This window comes from Agelaius tricolor, unplaced genomic scaffold (genome assembly GCF_023055355.1).
Source record: "Agelaius tricolor isolate 1412-34295 unplaced genomic scaffold, bAgeTri1.0.p SCAF_4, whole genome shotgun sequence".
Lineage (NCBI taxonomy): Eukaryota > Metazoa > Chordata > Aves > Passeriformes > Icteridae > Agelaius > Agelaius tricolor.
Window position 1 is genome coordinate 23,628,424 of NW_027269264.1, and position 17,309 is coordinate 23,645,732.

The following is a 17,309-nucleotide window of genomic DNA, read 5'->3' on the forward strand; positions in this document are numbered from 1 at the left end:
AAAATGACAAAAATCAAAAAGTTTCAAACACAATGGTACTTCACATCATGACATGATTAGATTTTATTTTTTTCACATAATTTATTTAAGTAACACTAAGTTGACAGAAATCTCCAAATAGTCTTAAAATGACGACTTTTCAGATAGGAATGTAGCTCAATCCTAGCACATTCCATTGACTTGCTCTGAGATTCCATGAACAAAGGGATAGTACATCATTATCATTAATAAATTGTTACCACTGTATTGACATTACACAAAAATTAAAAAAAAAAAAAGAAATCCCCATTGTGTGCCAAAGAGTTTAGTCTGAAACCAGATGTAGCAATACTAAACACTCTGACAATAGCAGATATCTTCTACACAGGTTAAAGTAGGAGATTCAAGTCAATATATGGACATTGGCAGTAAAGTCACAAGCTGAGATAAAAGAGTAATTCCAGGGTTCTACAACAGGAGATCCTCTGAAAATTTTTGCATAACCACCGTGACCTCTCTAGCCCAGAGTATCAAAGTGTGCAATAAGCTAGAAGGACCAAGTGAGAAAGTGGGACCAAAATTACACTGCAGTGTCAGGAAAAGGCAGAGAAGACTATTATTTACTCCAGCTGGACAAAGTTCCACATCTAAAAGGCTAAACAAGTGAAAGAATGAAAAGGTAGAACAAACACTGGACAAATAGAGAGGGAAAACACTTAAGAAGTCTGCTGCACTTTGGGCTCAAAGTCAGTGCAGAGAAAGTCACAGGCTCATTGAGTGGAATACAGCAATCCAGTCTGGCACTAGGTTAACAAATGAAAAGAAACTTTTTTGCAGCAGCAAATATGCATGCCCAAAAATAAGAATGTAACAATAACAACCTAGGAGTTTAATATACAAGATGTATAGAGAAATAAAAAACATCTTAGAAATTTATTTAATCAGACTCATGAATCTTAGGTTTAAACTAATAAATGTTAGTAGGAAAAAAGGCCCAGTCCTGCAGACTTTAATCACAATTAATTGCAATGGTTATGAAAGTACTTCTAGCATTGGAGCAGTAGTCAAAAGGCCAGATTCTCAAGTTAGGCATGCTGGTGTTAACTCCTAAATACTACTGGTGTTACACTGTTGGAATATACCCGATAAATCAACTAGATGTCCCTAGAGACCGTGTCAGTTTACCTTCATTATGCAGTCAGAGAGTATTTGTAAAGCATTATGGAGAGCTTATGACAAATTTTGCTTCCTAAATTTTACTAAAAAGGAGACATTGCTGAAGTCACTTGTAACTAGAATTGAGAAAGACTCAGATCCATACCATCTTAAAATGTTATTCATGTTTTAACTACAGATTTTCAAATTTTACAATCAATCATGATCAGTCTGGGGATCCTCAGCAAAGCCAAAGTTGCCACATCACTGCAAGACTGGGCCTCTGTTCCATTCAGTTAATTAATATTGCTACAGGAACTAAAAGAAAATAAAACTTGTGCGCTGCAGCTGTGCAGTACCACAGTCATGTTAAAACCCTTTAGCTTTTATTTCATAGATGTGCAGCATGGCTCTAAGCCACGGGCCTTTATGACTGATGCATCTGCATGAAGCTTCTCATGAATGTTGCAAGCTTCTGAACATCTTCCACAGTCACCGCATTATATAAAGAGGCACGGATTCCTCCCACAGACCTGAATTGCAAGTAGGAGAGAAAAAAAAAAAAGAACCAGAAAAGTTTTGTATATTCTAAAAAAAGACATTAGTAGCAGTCACAGACATTTAAATCTATTCCTACTCTAAAATTATAAAATTCACATTTATGTGCAGGGGAAGCAATATTTAATTCTTCAAGGCAGGCTTGCAGTCCAGAGAAGCTTAGTATTTATTAGTTATTTACAGCTCCAAAGCTGTTGCCCAATGACATCAAAAAACTAATCCCACAAACAATACTGAACATTGGAAAGAACTCTTGATACCAGGCAGACAAGCCATCTGAGAGATTTTATACACTGATACAATCTGACCTCAAAAGATATCTTTGGCATCTGCACAGATTTGCAGAAGAGAGCAGAATTAAAGATAAAGCTCTCTGAAGCCCCCCACTTCACCTACACAGTAGCTGAGCCACCAGCAGTCTCTGATTACAATCTCTAGACTGCTATTGTCAAGTGTTGCCAAACCAGTATGAGGAACAGCTTACGTGTGAGAAAGGCCGGTAAGTCAATGCACAATGCCTGATGCTGTACCACTGTAGTAACAGATTACTCTGCACAGCACAGAGACTCACTTGACTAATACTTACCGATGTCCTTTCAGAGATATCATGTTAAGTTCCACAGCCTTCTCAAGGAATTTCTTCTCCAGGGCTTCATCACCCTTGACACTGCCAATGCGGAAAGGTACATTCATTCTGCTTCGGCTCTTTCTCTCCACTGGACATCTAGAAAGGTTGCAGAATGTAATGCTTAACCCACTTTGTGCTAAATTTGTATTTCAGCTATATGCAGTTTGAGAAATGAATAATCACACCTGTTTAAAACCAAAATCAATCCTTCACAATCAAAACTGGTATTACTTTCTATGAAAGAGAGCAACATTCCTTTTTTAACCAAGTATAAAAAAAAAGTTACTTAGGCTAGGTAAGGTAATTACAGGGAATTTTGACTAAGTCTAAAGCAGTTTCTTCTCTTCCTCTTCGAAGATTGACTTCTCAACTAGCCAAAAGTGCTACCAGAATTACACTCAGCTAAACAGAACTAAAGGAAACATAAGAACACAGCATAAGTAAATTTTCATAGACATTAGAAACTTCTGTTAGTGATTTCAGCCCACCTTCTAAATTAACATTACTCAGAATCATGAAGCAAATCTAGAACAAATCTTGCAGTGCATACATGGCCATAGCATTACAGGAGATGCATCACAATTCCTTAATTTCCTAAAAATTTAATCTGAAGTGGAAAACTCAAGATCTGTGTAATTTCTCTTCAACTATTTTGTGAAGCTAAGAAATTACAGGGGAGGAAGAGAAGATTTAAATATCTTTTTTAGTGTTTCTACTTATAAAGGAGATCTGAAGCCTTCAGATTTATTTTTTTCTCAGTCTGTGATGTAGATTCTTGCAGACATTCAATATAAATGAGTGTTCATAAACAGCAGATGGATTTCATACCTATTATGCTAATTGGAAATAGCATAATGAGAGACAATGAGTATCATTCTTTTTAGTTCCTCTCTTGGTCCTTTGTCCAGATGTCTCCATGATGAAAAGAAAAGAAAAATCCATCATAACACCTGCCTGTGCAAATCTTCTACTTCAGGTAGATTTCCTTCTACTTCCTTTTTGAACAACATTTTCCTTCAACCAGGAAAATGATGTTCAAAAAGGCCTATGCTTCTGAGCACTCCCATATGTGAATTACTGCAGCCATGCTTTAGTTTTAGAATATACAGTTGCTACTAGGCAATCTGATGTAACTCAGTGCACAGACATTGAAAAACAAACTACAAATGGCACAGAGCACTTCATGGAAGAAAGGTTCCATTTGCTAAATGGCTTGTCACCTGGCTTACTCAGGGAAGCGCGCCACAGATCAAGTGCCACGTTACAGCTGGCAAGGCAGCTTCAAGTTAAGTCTTCTTTTAAGTTATAGACACAATTTAAAAATTCACAGTCTTAACTGTATTGCTTAGAAAGCTGCATACAGCTCAGTTAGTGAAGCTTGTTCTGCTTTCCCAACTGACTATTTACCATCCAATTTGCATTGCATTTCCCACACATTGCCTTACAGACCAACTTGCCTGATACAGATTTCTGTTTGTCACAAAATGTTTTTTTCAAGGCTTCATTTGCTTTCTGACGTCTATGAAAAACCCCCAGGATTTCCCTGGAGTAGGATCACAATCCTGATCATGATGATACTAAAGGCAAAGCTGTTTTCATTAACTAAATGAATAAGAAGAATGTATTAAATATTATGATGAAACTTTATCCCTGACAATTATGACTGCAGACAGCTCTAATTTAAAATCCAAATTTAATTTGCTCTATCCTAACTTGGACTTGAAAGTAAATTAGGTCCCATACTGTTGCTTTTGCCCTGAAGGTGAAGGAAAATATTTTGCAGTTTCATGGTCAATTAGTAGTCTGAACTTGGCAAATAATAAAATTATTAGAGTACCAGCTTTTAACTATGCACAGGTCCTATGAGCTCAAAAAGTACCTTGCTATTCTGTGTAAAAGTCAAGAGGGTTAAATCTGCTTTGGAAAGCCAGCAAAAATAACTGAAGAAAATCAACTGTGCATAAAGTATATTAAAAAAATGTATTCCATTTTGAGGTCTGATCTTTCTATTTTACTTCAAGAAGTGTTTTAGAACTTAGCATAATTAGCAATAAAAATGTTCTGCTTGACAGAGACAAAGCAGAGTCTTTGACTCCTGGAAGGTGGTAGGCAAAATACAAGGCAAAGGGGTCTCTACAATTTCTTACAGGCAATTTTTTCTGTTTTGGCCTACATGCCACCAAGAGATTCTGTAAGCATACAAACCAGAATCTGCATATCTGTTCTTTGTATACTCTTCTCCCACACTCCTGTTTTATTCAGTTTAGAATACGTTTTTAGTAGGGTTCACTACTGATCAACATGATAAGTTGAAATAACTTCCTACTGGAATTAGACTTATCCTTAGACAGTTACCAAGAGAATGGTTTGCTCAAATGGTATCTCTAGGAGTCCTCAAAAAAGGTGACTTCAAAAATACAATTAAAGTCTCAAAATTTATGAATGTTTGGTTATGTAGCAAATATTGAAGCAAAGGGGAAAAGCATAGGAACTTACGCATAAAATCCATTAGATTTGTCTATAATATCATAAATCATCCGTGACTTGATTAAACTGTGTTTATCCATAGCTGCAGCTCCACCATTATTCTTTATCCATTCTAGTACCAATCCCATGATATAAATACTGCAAAATGAAAAAACATTTTTCAGTGAAATTATTCAAACAGGAAAAAAATAAGTCTTGCCTAATAGTTCACAAAATCTTTCAGTAACACAATGCCATGTTTGATTTAAGGGCACTTAAGATTAACAAATCAAAACCTAGACTATTTTACAAGTTATGACAACTCAGATAATGTTTTCTGGACACAGGATAAAATATCCTGAAATTCAAATGTCACACATATCTGTTGGACCCATTTTAATCCTTTGTACCACAGAAGGACATGTCCCTGCAGGCTAATTTATGCAGCCCAGCAGGGCGCCTAAAGACACCCCCAGACACGCTGCATGCACTGCCAATTCATTGCCTACACAACTGCCTCTCAGGTCCTGCCCAGAAGGACTACACAACTGCCTAGCAGGAGCCAGATTTAGCAAAAAAAGTTAACAGCATTTGCCCTGTGCAGCTGCTCTAGCAAAAATGCAGGAGTAAATCTCAAATACATGTACATTAATATGCCAGAAATGTAACCATATTTTCAAAAATGTTAAGAACTCTAATCCCATTTCTGTCTACAAAGACCTTTTGCCCACATGAACAGTGAAGTTTGGTGAAACAAATTATGATGTACCACACTTGACTGTTACCAGTCAAGTTCTTAGTAGAGATCTGGAAGCCTACTGGCATCACATGGCTTGAGACCAAGAATTTCAATGCTAGTCACTAAGTGCAACATAAAAAAATCCTTGATGCCTTTTGCCTTTGTGCTTTTGCTACAAAACTCAGCTTGTTCAAGTTCAGACATTTCCCACGACTGCAACAATTTACATAAAAACCTGCTCACAAGTTTTTATGGCCTATATCCAACAAGTTCATTCTTATGAATCCCTTCATTATTGATTCCAAGGGAGTGCTCAGAGAACATTACCCTACAAGTTTCCCTAACACATACCTAGCAGGAGGCTGTTTAAAATTTTGCTGCTTTTTATTTCTAAAGGGATGCCAGTACCAAATCCTTGAACACTTCCAAAAGGCTGCAGAATAACCAAGGTTACAGACTGCCTTTTACAAGAAGTACCTTACTGCTCTGAGAGCACAATCTTGCTACATTTATGACAGGACACTATCAACTATTCCAGTGTAAATGATTTAAGTGAAGTATAGACTATGCCCTTGGCAAATATACTGAGCCACATTCACATCTTGCCCTCACTTCCTTGAGCAAAACTTTTTGGACAAGTGAACTCCTGGAAGTCAGCCTTAGAATCATTCACAAAAAACCAGACAGCTGAAACTTTTTATCCTTCTTTTACGTCAATCAAAATAACGTTTCTGAAACAACTTTAAGCGCAAAATGCATTTCAGAGCTTGCAAATGAGATTTTTAGAGCAAATTCATTGTTAATTTTAGCTAAACAGATTAGGGTCAAAGAGCCAACTATGTAGTGCCATGAGGTTAAAGCCATTAGCATCACCTTAATTTAATTTAACATTTTGCTGAAGTAGCTTTTGCAAATTCAGTTAATATTTCCTGCCTGTTTGCCAGCAAACCATTAACAAGTGCAAGGAAAAGAGCACAGAAAAAGAGAACTAAGAAGCTTTGCCAGTTCCTTAAACTGGAACAGGCAGTTAGGGCCAAGCCAAACAGATGTGCATCCTGCCAACATTTCAGTCTGTTACATTCTGGATTCTGGAGCGCACTCCAATGTGAGTCTGTAGCATGAAGTGAAATCCAGCAAGACAGCGATGAGAAAGGAGAAACTGTTAGTTCGACTTTATTTTCAGTTCCCTTTACCACCCACTACTCTGTTAAGGCTATGAGTGACAACTAAAGCAGCACTTGCTTTTCAGACGTTCTTTGCAATGGCTAAAATAAGGCTGCAGAATTTGATTTGGTTTGCTTTTCAATTCAGAGGAACAACACGGTATCCAAGTACTGAGATTAAGCAGAACTTCAGTTTTTCAAATGGAAATAGCTTTGTACTTGGAAAACATGAATGGCTGGATTTAAAACCTAGCATATTCAAGTATACGGTGTCCAAAAACAGTATGTATGACTTGGCAGTCAGGCACATAATTGATCATGAAATAGAGGTTTCATCAAGCACTGGAAAAGACATACATCCTGCCTATGTTACAAAGCTACATTGAGCAGACCAAAATCAGAAAACATTGAATAGCTAATTCTTACTGGGTGTACCCAGCCAACAGGGCAGACTGGCTGCCAGTAAGAATGCATAATTACAGCACTACATACTGTACAGTATGCACACAACTTGGGGGAACAAGTTCTGCACTGTAACATCTGGCATAAACAAATGTTCACAAGATTTAGCGTTCTGTTGATGAAGATAGCTGCTCCTATGTCATGGCAATGGTACACTGCAGTGACAATCAGCAGATTCAGAGATACCTAAATTGAGTAAAATTTGAAGTGATACTAATTGTAATGATGGAATTAAGTTATAGGGTTTATAGACGGGAATCACAGAACTTTGGGCCTGTACAGTAAGTACATTTAACTTGTGTTGGAGATCATTAGGCAACCTAACTTTGCAATTCTGGAACATGCAAACAAAATAAGAGCTGAGACTAAATATCAGTATAAAATTTCATTATGAAACTATCCTGAAAAGAAAATCTTTATTTTCAAAGTAATTTTAAAAGCTTCTGGGGAAAAAAATGATAACTAGATAGAAGATTTTCTTTAAATACTCATTTCAGAGGATGCTGGTATAAAAATTCTTCAGGATAAGAATGGGTAGATACTACTAGCTCAACAGCTAAGCATGCTAGTAGCAAAGCACCATTTCACTAGTTATCTGAAGCTACAAGATAGCTACAATTTAAAAAAAGCAAGCTGTAGTCTGATCTACTTCTTGCAGGGTGAAATCATCAACCACATGGCAATTTTATGATTTTGATTGCTAGCAATGTTTATAAAGCTAGATCAATTTTATCTGTGGATGCCAAACCAAACGCTGAGATGGCAGTCAAAGAATTATGCAAAACTTTACAAGAGTAAAACCAAAGCAGCTACTAAAATGGCTTTTAAAAAGTTCTTCTACAGTTTCATTTCAAAACCAACAGTAGTGAAAGATGTAGAAAGAACAAGAAATATTTTAAAATATTAAAAGAATACATATTCTTGTAATATATTATACGATTTAAAACTTTAATCACAATATTATTTACCATTTTCCAGTAAAGAAAGTCAGTGGCAATCTGGAGGTTCAAATGCTGAGAACAGTGTCAAGAAGAAATTAAATCAAACTATATTTAGGATCAAGAAGCAAGTCTAAGTACCAAATTACCTCCTTGCAATAAGAGAAGCATCACCATTGAATTGACTAGAGCTGTGCTCGTGTAAACCAGAACTGCATCCTGAAACTTCTACAATGTAGCTATGACATACAATATTAACTTTGAAAAAGGCTACATCTTCTGTGGCTGAGTCGCACCAGGCAATGCAAAGACTACTAGTCGCACGGCTGGACATTTCCCATGTTCTCACAGAAATCACGTGAAACACTCCAAGGTATCAGTGGCTTGAGGGCAAACAGGGAACTTTGGAAGCTTTTCTAGACAAGAGCGGCAGGTGGCAGTGCGGCAGCTTTCTGATAAAGGATATCAGACAGCAGGGTGAGTTACCTGTAGCACGGTGGAGTGTTATACAATGAGCTATTTGCTGCCTGTGTTTTGTAATCCAGTACAACAGGGCATTCCTTCAGTGCAAATCCCAGCAAGTCCTCACGTACTATTACAACAGTAACTCCAGCACAGCCAACATTCTTCTGAGCACCAGCGAAAATCACACCAAACTTTAAAAGGAAGAAGAAAAGAACTTGGTACATGCATTCACTTGTAAATCTTATTACTGAGTAATACCCCAGGCATACTAGTCAGCTGAACAGAGAATGTGTTGAAAATTAGTAAGTTGTAGGTTAAAAGAAGAGTTAGCAGAAGTTCTGATTTGAAAGTGCACTTACACCTACTCAGCTGAGGAAGATAATCACAAATTTCACAACAGTTTCCTAAATGTTTATTTAATAGCTGCAAATAATTCTCAAGGCAACCTGTTGCAATTTCACACTACTCCAAGCAAATTTACTAAAAACAAATTCCTACACAGTTCACAGTATTTTAAACCCATCTGGTGTTTCAGAACAATCATAAAATTCACCTGTACAAAGAGGCAGATCAGGAAAGGCCAAGTTGAACTACTCCATTTTGCTACACACAGGTACGAAAGGTCAAACATGCTGTTTCACTAGTCAATAACACTTCTACAAAGAGTATACTTTACAAACATAGTAACTGCTTATGTTCTGCTCCTGTACTATCTGTGAAACAGACACCATAATCATGAGGCAGAGGAAGCTTTAGGAGCTTAAAAGAGGTTACAGATTTTTCATGATAGAGGCAGGATTCAAAAACTTATTAACAGTACCCCGCTGTAGCCGTACACTATCTACAGACTAAATGTTATTTAGAAGACATTTATTTTAGCTGTTATTTTCTTATAGCAGGTATTTTCTTCATCAGTGAAGATCACACAACAGCTAAATAATCTTGGGCAGCTATTAACATGAACAATGTCAACATAGTTCAGTATGTTTTTATGAGAAAAAGGAAAACAGACATTGAAATCTTAAACCTGAAATGTCAACACTTCTATCTATCATCAGATACTCAATTAACAAAACATGACTTCCTTAATTTCACCGCTCAGCATCTCTAGCTCAGATGCTGAGACATTCAAATCCAGACATTTCAAAGTGCTTCATTATATGCATGAAATTTTGAAAATGCTTTGTACAGCCACTATGTCCAATTGTTTACCTTGGAAACATCCACAGGTTTGGACAGGAAGTTTGATGACATATCACAAACCAAGACTGCTCCTTTGACATCAGGTACAAAGTCAAACTCCACACCATGAACAGTTTCATTAGCACAATAATACACATAAGATGCATCCGGATTAAGATTCCAAGTGCTTGGGTCAGGAATGCCTAAGAGCCAAAAAAGAAACCCAGAGGTCACAAGTAACTTTCTTGGCATGCAGTTTTACCTGAACATGAAACTTAAGTGTAAACCAAGAACAATTTTGCCATATAGACTATTAATCTTGTTGTTACCAGGAAGATAATGTATCTGCAAAGCCAAGACACCAGTGCATTCCCAAAATTCGCTGGTGAGTGATCATTAAGTTTGCAAAACTTTTTGATTTTCACCACTTATTCTTCAAATTATTTTCCTCCCATTGTAATTGCAGACTACAAACTACTGGCCTAAGGATTCAAAACAGCATTTCAGAGGAATTCAGACACTAAGTCCAAGAATCTTCCTGCTGCCTTTGGAACCACTGAAACATCCAAATTCCCACTGACAAAGCTCTCCAAAATTCTGCTTCTGTGCAATCCCAGAAGCATTTAAGTCTTGCCCAAGCTGAACAAACACAAGGTCACCCATCTTTCTCCCATTTTAAGCTTTGCAACTGATTTACAAAGCTAAGATCTCCTCTGTCAACAGGCAATATACAGGCATGTCCTGACAGCACAGAACAGGTTTGGCATAAACCTGTTGCTCTCCCTTTCTTTTCTCCTCCAGGACCTGATGGGAGGTAGAGGGAAGGGTGGGAGACAGTACCATTGCCTCCATCATTATTTACTGGCTCTCCTCTTATCTACAGCTATGAAATGATGAATTACACTCCCCCAGACTGGAAAGTTGTAGGTTCAATTCCTTCCTGTGCCTCACAGAATATAAACTTACTTTCCAAGTTAGTGCCCTAATTGCCAGTTAATACACTAACTTGTATGGGAATATTCTTTGTCTTGTTGCCACTCTTTTTAGTTCAAGTGCTGTAATTTGGACCAGAGGGAAGAAAAGTGAGCAAAAGTAGCAGGAATAGAAACTAGATCTCATGTATTCCTGCTCCAAGAATTATTTATGTATATTCAGTGACACATTGGTGGGAAAGACAATAATTTAGGAAACCTTAAAAGCCCTTAAAAGGGCTGTTACCTTAAAAGGGTAACAGAATTCAGGTATCCCATGTCCTGGGTCAAGTTAAAATCTCAGACCTGCTTCTGAATTTTAGAGCATTCTTATTACTGAGTGTACATGAAATTGAAATATCTCACAATATCCCTGTGAATAGCTTAAGAACTCAGTTAAATATTAAAAAAACCTGAGTGAACCCAGACAATTTCCGTACTTTGACACTTTTGTCTTGACACTTATTTTCTGGCATCTGCTCAGCCCCATTTCACCATTTTTTTCTGGTGGAAAATGTTAAGCCATTAAATAAATCTCCCAGTGCTGAACAAAGAGGGGCATGGCAGACATTCTTTCGAGTGCTGGGCAGTCAACTCTAGTTAACATTCAACAGCCCAACAGCAACATTGGATCCACTTTTTAGAGCGAGTCAAAAAGCTAAGCATTCACATGGACAGATGCAATCATCAACTTACTTGTATAGGCTCCTAGTTTGGGATGAACGATATTTACTTTGGCATACTTCTCTGCTTCTTTAGCTGCTTTTGCTGACCAGCCTCCAGTAACCACATAATCTGCCTGTCTTGCCTCCTTTAAACCAATAAGGTTAAGCGGGACTGCACTGAACTGAGCAGATCCACCTCCTTGAAGGAAAATAACTTTGTAGTTGTCTGGTATATTTCTGCATAAAAGAAATAACCATTTATGTTATTCCCAGGTGACACAGGATGCATACAACTTGATATTATGCATTTAACTGTAACTGAGGAAGAATGCTGCCATTTTAGAAGACTCTTTGCCTAGAGGTTAGATCAATCCCACTAACTTACCTCAGCACTGGTCTTGAGAAACGGCTTATTTAATAAATATTAAATATTTAATAAATTTTAAATATTTAAATATTTAAGAGTACATGCTATGAATTTTAGTGATAAAAATTCTCTGAAAAAAAGCTTCCTCTCCCCAGCCCTGGCACTGCATGAAACAAACTCTGTGTGTAGCTGTATACACAGACTTGAAAGATATTCCATCACAATTAATGCTGACTTTTAATTTATCTGTTGGAAGCTTCATGACTTTTCTGTCATGAAGTCACCAAAGTGCTTACAGTAGCGCTCAGCTCTGAGACCCTTCAATTTGAAAGTGCAACAGTACAGTAAAGTATACACGCAGAGCAAGTGCAATAAAGATTTGCTCATACAATCACAAAAATTACATATCCAAATTATTCATTAAAATCCCTTTGTCAATGATTCTGGCTGGACTGAGGATCAAGCATTTGTGTTAAATGGCCGACATTATTAACTACTATGAGAACAGTAATTCTAATCCATTATATATTTATTTCAATTTTTTAAATATGTGTCATGCTATGAGTAGGAAAAGGGCTCTTGCTTGGTGATTCTAACACTGATCCACAGAGCTTTGTTAATAAAATAGGACTTATGGACAACGTTCAGATCATATTTATACCACCAGAGAACTGATTTTTATTGTTTGCACTTATTTCTTTTAGTTCATGTCCTTCATTAATTCTATGAAGGTGACAAAAATCAAAATTTCAAAACAAACTCAGCTAGACATGTAAAAAACATCTTAACCTAATAAGAATTCATTGTCACATTCAAAAACATAAGCATCAAATTTACATACAAGAAGATGGATGTTCTCCTCAAAGTTATTACTCTACAATACACAGTAGCCACTCATGAAAAACACCACCAAAGAGGTGCTTTCAAGAACAGGTCTCCATATTAGACATTACTGATGCAACTAGCACACACATAACATAAAAATAAGCAGAAAGTAATTCACTTACAGCAATTCGCGCATGAGATTTTCAGTTGTATTTAGAATTTTTGTGAAATCTGAAGACCGATGGCTCATTTCTTTGGTGGAATAGAGAGAAAAAATAACATGAAGATGGTAATACATGAATTTGATTTTAAAATTGTGTTAAGCTTTACACTACAGACTCAAAATATCTGAAGGTTGTCATTCCCAGTTCCTACTCTCTTTAAGTACATAAATACTACTAAACACCCACAGAAGACTCATCCCTGCAGTCTTGTCCAGATACAGGCAAATCCCATTCATCAACACTTGGCACCCATACGACCTTATTACCACTAGGAACAACCATATTTGTGGGTAAAAAAATAGTCTCTAGAAAGATTTCATTCTTCCTCATGCTAAGAACCTTCTCTGCTGCTAATGCTGTGAGAAGTATATAATAAAGCACAGGAAAAGTACAGGTTTTGTTCTCTTAGCTTTAGCAAGGCTTCTTCACATAGTAAAGCTAATTAAACATTAAGGACAATTACACAGTAATTCCTTCTAAATCCATGGGCTGTCTTCCACCTGTAAGTGTACAATTTAAACATTAATCTGAATTGTGCAGAGACAGCTGCACATTCTACTTTTAGCAACTAATAATATGCTCACCATCTTGATGCATAAATCTTTTGTGCAACTGAGGGTGAAAAGCCAGCCAGCAGGAGAGCACTGCTTTCCTAATGGGAAGGATGCTATACATCTATATGGTATCTATACATCTATATGGTATCTATACACATCCGTACAGATACACAGGTGTTAGAAATGGAGCCAAAAGACCAGGAAGTCTTATTAAACAATTCAGTTAAACAACAAAATAATGAAAAATGTAGATTTTTTTAAGTCTTACCAAGAACACTTATACCAAGTCCTTTGTAGTCCACCAATTCTTTCTGTGCTTCTAATAATACCTATCAAAAGAAAAAAATCCAGAAATAAATGAAGGGAATTTTCCACTATCTGGAGTCTCTGATGCATCATGCCTATGCCAGCTGCCCCATAGTGCAATAACCTGACACTTGTCAAGTGAGATTAACAGAAGTATACTTACCAATACAATTTTGCTGTACCTCCTAGCAGCTTAAGGCTTTTCATAAGATACCAAATTTAAATAATATGCTTGTTGTGGAGACCATGTTGTAAGTTATTATTTCAAATGCTAGATTTCCAGATTTGTGAATGATTTCTAGCAGTTGAATGGAACTCTTGGAACTCTTACATCTAATGTTTGCATACATACTCTTTCTAAGCATGCATCCTAAACACCCACTCCCACCACTCCATCCTGTGTCCTTTCACTTGACTTGTGCAAATAGGACAAACAAAGTATTGAAGACAACATAACAAGATCAGCTTGGGGAATTGGATATCTTAAACTGAGCCAGCATGATAATGACTGGTTTCACCAAATGAAGTTCCACACTTTCTGAAGACAAGCCTCTATCTTATTAAGAGTTAAGAAAGAAATTAAGCAAAATTTTGAGACAACCAAAAAAACTAGGTCACCAGCCAAGCAGTGCTTCAGCCATCCTTTTTTTTTTTTTTTTTTCTGCCTTCTCTCCTAGCTTTTAAGTATGTACAAAGTAGCATGAGATTCCAGCCACTGGATTTGCGGCTTCTGATTTTGGTAAATTCTTGTCTGAGAGCCAGAACAGTCTTGGCTGCTCCTAAAGGGAGCAGGAGAAGAGGGAGCCCCAGTAGAACCAAACAAATGCTGCACGCATGCACCCTGACAAGAAACTGCACACTCTGGGCAATTTTAGGAATAAGAAATCTACCTTGCTGACTGGGTATCTGCATGGCCTGTCAACTGTAACAGCTGGCTACCAAAAGGTCAACTAAAAGATTGTGAAGTTTTAACCACCACATTTTACAAGCAAACTTATCCATGCCGGAGAAGGAGGCAAAAAAAGTAAGGGAGAACACACAGACTGCTAGAGTAGTGCTTGCTTAACTGCTTGATAAAATCCAATTCTGTCAGTAACATTCTTAATCTGAAATTCTGCACATGCCTCACAACAGACATCTATGACACACATTATAATCTATTAATTGCTCCATCTTTTGCTTTACCAAGTCTGCATGCTTCATGGGCAGCAAGAGCCCACAATCAAGAGAAACAAATGATCGAGGTGACAGCAGAGTCCACACAAGAGCACTGCATTTTCAAGAGGGCAAACAGATTAATAATAGGGAGCTCAGCTGTGTCCACCTGCACTCCTCCAAACTTAAATCCAGTTTTTAATCATCTCTGTCAGAGAGCTGGATATGAAGGCAGTGCCTGTGAGAGCCCCTATAGAATCTAGAGCTCGACACAGAAAAATTTCTTTGCAACAAAATTTTTTACAACCTTACCCAGAAAGGGCATTTCCTCGAGAAAAGAGATGGGAGGGGAAAGAAACACAAACAAATAAAAACAAGAAAGTTGCTCTGCAGCAAATCTGTTTATCTAAAGAATTTTTTAAAGAAGTAACACATAAAATAACAAAGAATACTATGAAGGATACTAAGAAAAGAACAACAACAAAAATTCCACAGCACACAACCCTTAAACTGATAGTCAGGTACGTACAGTTCGGCAGAAACCACCCCTCTCCATATGTAACTGTATAATCCATGGCTGCTGATGCAACTTTCCAGAGGGTTGAGTATACATTATAACTTCTTATAAAAAGGCGTCTCAGGGAATTACCATGCTATTTATCAACTGACAAATCTCACACTCCACAGAGCTCTATCTTTGTGCACCTAGGTCCTACTTCCCATCCCAAAACTAACGATATAGGTGCTGGTGCCATATCATCCAGCACTAAAAAAACCCAAAAAACAAAACCCTAGAGTGTATTCGAAGAACCACACTCGAGCTCGTTTGCAAAAATCCGAGTTTATCAGGGAAGTTCGTTGTAGAATGGAAGACAAGAGGTTTTGGCACTGCGCGGGTAAACTCCCGTAATTAAGATTTATTAGTTTCCCTATCCCTCGCTTTGCAGCCGGAGCCCCGCGGGGAGCCGCGGGAAGGAGGACACCCAGCCCCGCCGTGCCCCTACTCACGGAGCGCGGCAGCTTCGCCGGCCCAGCGCCGAAGTTCGCGACCTGCCGCCCGCTCTCCGTCGCTGCCATGCTGCCACTCCTGCTCCGTCTGCCGCGGCCGCCCCGCCAGCCCCTCCGCTATAAACCCACGGCCGCCGGGGCAGGCACTTTCCACCCCTGTCCCGGCCACCCATTGGCAGCGCTGCCGCAGTGAGGCGGCGTGAGGGGAGGGGAGGGGAGGTGGTGTGAAGTAAGGCGGCGTGAGGGGAGGGGAGGCGGTGTGAGGGGAGGGGAGGCGAGGCGCTGTGAGGGAAGGCGGTGTGACGGGAGGGGAGGCGCTGTGAGGGGCCGGGATGCCCGCGGCGCTCGGCGGGGTGCCCGCAGTGGCGAGCCCCGCACGGGCAGCACAGCGAGTCCTGGCGGGTGCAGCGCGCACGAGCCGCCCACGCTGGGTGGGCGTGCGGGCAGACAGACACAGACACGCAGACACACAGAGAAACACACACACACACACACACACACACACACACACACACACACACACACACACGGTGAATGCACGTCCTACTGTAACGTCCTGCCTGTGCTTTTCCCCCACGCGGGTGCTGTAGCAACGCTGGGATGCTTGTTCCAACAGCAGTCAGGGTGAATGCGTGAGAACTTAAAAAGCAGCGACCCACAGTTACAGTGAATTTTAGGAGATCCTTCACATTTCATATGAAACGACAAGAGGCAACGGACAGAACCTGATGTACAGAAGTTCCACCTTATTTACCTTAAGAAAGAACTTAAATGTGCAAGTAACCATGCACTAGAACACGTTGCCCAGAGAGGTTGTGGAGTCTCCCTCGCTGGAGACACTTAAGAACCACCCAGGTACAATCCTGTGCAATGTATTCTTGTACGTCCCTGATAAAGCTGTGAAGTTGGAGATCACCCACTTTATCCAACCAGACCATTTCTGTGATTCATCTTGAAAGAGATGGGTTTACAGTACCCAGATCTAATATTTTGTGCGAACCACTTGCCTTGTAGAGGAGGAGGATCCCCACCTTCTATAAGCCAACAAGTGTCCGCATGTTATGCAGTTTCCCCAGAAAGTCTGTTGCAGGCAAATTGCTATTTGAATTTCACCATAGAGAGTAAAAACAGAAGAGCTGTGAAACTTGATCACCTTCACATAATGGATAGTATAGCTTGGACTTGCCTTGAGGTTTGACAAATCCTAGGTTAATAGCCCTGAATACTAAAGCATTTCTCCATTAGGTATCTATGGAACGTATCTGCAGCATCTTAATTATTTGAAAACACAGAGGTAATACAACTGAACTTGTTGTAATTGAGAGAAAGAGACTTTTAACTCATTCCATTTTCTGATTGTTTCAGGCAGAGACATTCTGCCCAGGTCAGTTTTCAAAGTGATTTTAAAGGCAGTAGCAGTAAACCAATTTTGACAAAGCAAGCCATGAAGTATGACTGAAAAGAGATGGGCATCACAGAGCCCCATAATTTCCAAG

The 17,309-nt window shown here is 38.7% G+C and overlaps 1 protein-coding gene across 1 annotated transcript; it reads right to left on the minus strand.

The window, feature by feature from the left end:
• Positions 1-36: 36 nt before the first annotated feature.
• On the minus strand, positions 37-16,038 carry PSAT1 (phosphoserine aminotransferase 1). The gene is made up of 9 exons (XM_071424883.1): positions 15,814-16,038; positions 13,613-13,673; positions 12,746-12,815; positions 11,403-11,608; positions 9,766-9,938; positions 8,575-8,744; positions 4,817-4,945; positions 2,279-2,416; positions 37-1,667 (listed from the first exon to the last, which is right to left on the minus strand). The coding sequence occupies exons 1-9, from the start codon at positions 15,880-15,882 to the stop codon at positions 1,562-1,564; spliced, it is 1,122 nt and encodes a 373-aa protein (XP_071280984.1). The 5' UTR covers positions 15,883-16,038; the 3' UTR covers positions 37-1,561.
• Between the last annotated feature and the right edge of the window lie 1,271 nt (positions 16,039-17,309).